The sequence below is a fragment of the Atta colombica genome, unplaced genomic scaffold (assembly GCF_001594045.1).
Source record: "Atta colombica isolate Treedump-2 unplaced genomic scaffold, Acol1.0 scaffold33, whole genome shotgun sequence".
In the NCBI taxonomy this organism is placed as follows: Eukaryota; Metazoa; Arthropoda; class Insecta; order Hymenoptera; family Formicidae; genus Atta; species Atta colombica.
The window spans coordinates 2852540-2857813 of record NW_017259437.1 but is presented as its reverse complement, the minus strand read 5'-3'; the positions used below and the strand labels follow the sequence as shown (position 1 = coordinate 2857813).

Here is a 5274-nt window from a genome sequence, read left to right as displayed (position 1 = left end):
ATATATATATATATATATACACACAAAATATATATTTTTATATATTTACACAACATATATATATATATATCTAATATTAAGAAAGATAGTTTCTGATTTAAAGAAAAGTTACACTTTGATCGTAAAACGTAAAAGGCTAGAACGTAATCACTCCATATAATTTTATTCGACAAAGTATTATTTTTCCTATTTGTTATTTAATATTTCAGAGATTAAAACTGTGCTATGGGAGGGATAATTATATGCATCTATTCGCATTGAGCTAAAGCGATCAGAAAGATTAGGTCATTACGAAGCAGTTATGCTATCTACATTATTCTCGGTTAATCGTTCAACTTAAGGAAGCATATATTATCGTAAATCGAGTTTTTGCTTACCTTCTCTAATTCCTTGAGACTAGCTGGCGAAACATCGGAGTGTCTTCGAATTTCCGGACTTCTCGGTGGGGCCAATCCACTTCCTAGTGTCCCTATCTGACTTCCGGTGGGACCAAGTCGGGCGTCACTGTGTCTCCTGTGAAGAGCCTCCAAGCACGGCACATCTAGCATCGAATCTGTGGATTCTTGTGTCACTATCGGTTGGTCCCTCGAGGCGATCTTTCGACGGCAAACGCTACATGTCCAGGAAGACTGTAACATTTCCAGACAAAAAAAAGTCAACGCTTGTCCATGTTTACTGGTTTACTGGTGATAAGTTTGCATTTAATATTGCATGTACAATACTCCCTAATTATGTTTAGTTTTAAAGACTAAACTATTATTTCGTGTTTGATTGGTTTGATCATTAGCACTATATTCAAATTTACAATAAAATTAAACTAATGATGGAATTTGATCACACACAAATTAAAGTGAGTGTAATATGGAAGCATAATGTATGAAAGAAAATACAAACATTTAACTTATCCCAATTTAAAAAATCATATTAATCCGTAATTTCTAAAATGTTTTATTACAAATCTGAAAAGCGTATATGCAATTTTCCATTTTAGAATGTTATGCATTATTTTTACTTCGACAAACGTCAATACGAATGCAGCAAACATACAAATATTATTAACTTTTGTAAATGTTACTGGTTACTGTGTAAATTTAATGTGTAATTTAATATATAATATTTTGTATTAAACTCGTATTAAACTTGATTTATTTTTTATTTTACTTATAATATGCGAAGTTAATGATGGAATTTGAACATGAAAGCATTTTCTCTTTTTGTATATACTATTACCACGGGGCGTCAAAAATAGCGAATAAAGCGCGAATTCAAATCTCGAAATTTACTAAATGCGCGCATTTCCATCGTATTCACACGTACACCTGATTTTTCTATACAATATTCCGTTTAGTCAAATGTAGAAGAGAATGTATATTTTAATGAATTTAGGTTACCACGGAAATATCTCGTGTGCTAGAAACGAATAGAAATGCGGAATGAATAGATTCAGAATGATTACGCACATTCTACCGAATTTGGGTTGCCCGCAGGAATGTCGTGCAAGGGCATGCCATCCATTATAATCCGGCGCAAGATTAAATCTCATGCGATCGGCTGCGCGTATTTACCGAATTTATCAATTACGTGTGTAATTAGAATTAACGCCCGATCGACATCATGCATGCGTATCAACGAGCGAAGGGCAAACAAAATCGCCATTAAACCAATTAATCTTTGGTGCGATTAAACACGGAGTGAATTCATGCGAATCGCGAATAAATTTCCGTTAGATCCTCACGTTTATAATGATATAGTACGGAAGTTTAAAAAGTTTAAAAAGTTAGAGTCACAAAAATACCGATCACTTTTTGCTTTTTTTCTCGTGGATTTAATTATAAACATGAAATGATGATCCGGGCGAAAAGTACATTTAATTGTCTTAGGCATTTTGAAAAGAAAAACTTTGAATAGTTAAAGAATGAAAGCTCAAATCATTTCTTCTTACAGTAATTTTCTACGGAAACTTTATTGCCTATGGGTACGACAGGCAAAGATTCTCTCTTAATGATAAAGTCAAGAAAGATAGCGAAAATGAAAGTAAGCAACAAAACTGTATGTGTTTGAGTTGATGTTAATCTTGGCATTATAAGACTCCATTCGTTCTTGCTATCGTAAATTTTCGACTTTTCTTGTCTCTATCTATCGACAATTAACTGTCTCTTTTGCATGCGAATATAAATAATCCTCATTCTTAGAATATTTCTGCAAATTCTTTTATGAAACGAACACACATTTCTTATTTTTAAACCAATTCTAATTTTCCATTTTTTTTTATTTATATTTTTTCATATCATTTCTTTTTTTGTTTCATATTTCCTATTATATTTTTATTTTAATTTAATTTTCTTATTTCTATACGATATTTTATTTCCTGCCTCGATTATAGATAACACACGTAATGTAAAACGATTAATGTGGCTTTACATTTACATAAAATGTAAATTACACAAAACGCTTATAGATATATTTCGTTAAACAAAATATGACAAGTTAACTATAAACACACACACAACACACATACAACACACACACACACACACACACACACACACACACACACACTTTATTGCTTATTAATAACTAATAAAATAAACTGGTCGTTTAACAATGAAAAGGAAAATCAAATAAAAATCGCAAGCGACATCATTATCATTAAAGTGAAATGTCAAAAGAAAACAACCGGTTCCAATTATTTATAACAAATAAGTTAAAAAAATAAATATTTAAGAAAAGTAACGGTAAAATGTCACGCTTAATTATAATATTATCCTCAAAATTAGATTTCCACAAGCTTTCGTTTTTCTTTTTGTTTTTCATGTTTTTCTTTCGTCCTTTTCGTCTTTTTCGCAATTAATTTGCATCTGAATGCCACCCAATTTCGTTTTACGGTAATATTTACCAGCGGACAATGAATAAGCCGATTAATTAAAAATGGAAGCGCGCGCGCGCGCGCGCGCACGCACGCACGCACGCACGCACGCACGCACACACACACACACACACACACACACACACACACACACACACACACACACACACACATACACTCACCAAATCGTCGGAATTCGTTGTCGTCGAATACGAGGCACAGTCCTCGCAGACTTTATGTTGACACTCGCAACAAATTCGTGAGACTTCCTCGGGGCTGAACGACTTCCGGCATATTCTGCAGTCGTCTCCACTGCTTATCTTGCCGCCCGCTTCTGATTTTCTGGAACATCGAACCCGATAAATTTTAGACGTTCTTATTCGATACAACAATCTTTCCGAATGTGTTCTCTATTATCAAAATTATTGTCAAACATCCATTATTGAGACAAATTGTCAAGCATTGAGACAAATATCAAGAAATCAAGAATTAATATCAAGAATTAATTACATACACATCTTCGATAATGTTATATATAAAGTATACTTTTTTAACAATGAAAAGTAAAGGACGTGATAATAATTATGATAATAATTTTATGATAATGATAACTACATATAAAAATATTGAAATATTTTATTCGATTAGAAAAGAATATTCTCTTTATATACATTTGAGTAACTTGCGTTTGCATAATATAAAAAGAAAGAATTTATCATTAAATTAATGGTTTTTTTATTATTACACAAAAATAAGAATAATTGAAACTTTTTACACACAATAATTGCAACACATTGTAAAATTTACGATGTAACAAAATTATTAATAATCTTTTTCTTATTGCACACGTGCGCTAAGAAAAATGTCTAATTGAAAATGTGTGAACAAACCAGAAGATTTTGATTATATTAATTAGAATTCTGATTATTTCAACTAGAATTTAATATATTTAACCAGAAAATTGATTTGTACATTTTAATCAGAATTCCAATTATTCAACCAGACATTTTTCTCAGTGTGTATTTCTCTTTTTCTATAAAAAAAATGTATTTTCTAAGACTGTAAAAATAAATTTAAGTTGTAAAAAAATCATTATTAGAAAACTCCTAATTATTGAATTTGATAGCTATGTTCATTCGTAAAACGGCATGTTCGTTACTTAAACAAACTGGACTACCTAACTGATCAACGAGAAATCAATCTATGGTCCTTAATGGACATGTCGTATTAAATATCGCTCAGCTGGATGCACAAGCAAACTGAGCAAACGATGGAAATAAGGATGGGTCGCGCTTGTTTAAATTGATAGTGAACTTCATGGTTCGTCTTCCGGATAATGTCCGCTGCAGTGCGTTTCACCGACGAGTAAATCTTTACTCGTACGAGACAGTGTAGCACGAGAATTAATAGTTAGACGAAATGTTTTCGATTAAATTGTAAATTGCGAAATAATGGCTAAAAACTTTTTACGTGAATATTGAGACTGTTAGTGAAAGTTTATTAGAGAATGCCGTCATTATTACAATAAAGGAATAGTTATTTTAATTAATGAGATATTAATATAATATTATAAATGTGAAAAAGAAGAGAAAATATTAAATTAAACTATAAAAACAAATTTAAGATATAAATTTTAATAGTCTTGAAGTATAAAAATATTCTTATAAATATATAATTTTACAATTAAAAAGCTACATTTTTAAGTTACAGAATTTATAGAGTACAATTGGATGTAACTAAATTTTGATAGTTATATATTTAAAAAAAAATTTTTTTTTAATTATTGAACAAAAAAATTTTTTAGCATAAGATTAATATAGTACAGTTGCAAGTTACTTTTGCCAAGGATTAATTATTTTCAAAAGTTAAATAATTTGAAATAGAATGTAGTTTGCAGTATAACCTTTGGGAAATAAAAACTTTTATATGAAAAATCACAAAAATATCGGAATTTCTATTAATTAAAACTGTTCATTTTTTTTCATTATTGTTATTCGCAAAATTGCATTCACAATTAAGTTGATATTATTTAAGTTTGTTGGTGTCAATGATAAGTGTACACTTTGATATATGTAAAAGTGATTAAATTCAAGTTCGAGATACTCAAATTTAATGAGACATTCGCGGAAATTTTAAATAAATTACTGAGCGCAACGCTTTTATGTATATGATACAGTAATACTGTATTTAAACTATTGATAATTAATTTTGGTAATGTAATATTTAAATCATGTGATACATACGATATGATAATATCATTACCGATATGAAGTATTTATTAAAAAAATTGATCGAAATTAAACAAAAGCAAATAAATCTTGTATAATTTATACAATTGCAATCAAATAATACATAAATTAATGTTTCGGAGAGCATAGTAATATGATAATTGACATGTTATTGTAATA

The 5274-nt window shown here is 29.8% G+C and overlaps 1 protein-coding gene across 1 annotated transcript in view; it reads right to left on the bottom strand.

Annotated features, from left to right (window-relative positions):
- Positions 1 to 5274, bottom strand: part of LOC108690500 (regulating synaptic membrane exocytosis protein 1) — a 124697-nt gene that overhangs the window by 90021 nt on the left and 29402 nt on the right. The window contains exons 4-5 of the mRNA XM_018197814.1: positions 3049 to 3208; positions 378 to 629 (exon numbers count right to left, since the gene is read on the bottom strand). Of these exons, the coding sequence (XP_018053303.1) occupies positions 378 to 629; positions 3049 to 3208 (412 nt within the window). The remainder of the gene's footprint in view (positions 1 to 377; positions 630 to 3048; positions 3209 to 5274) is intronic.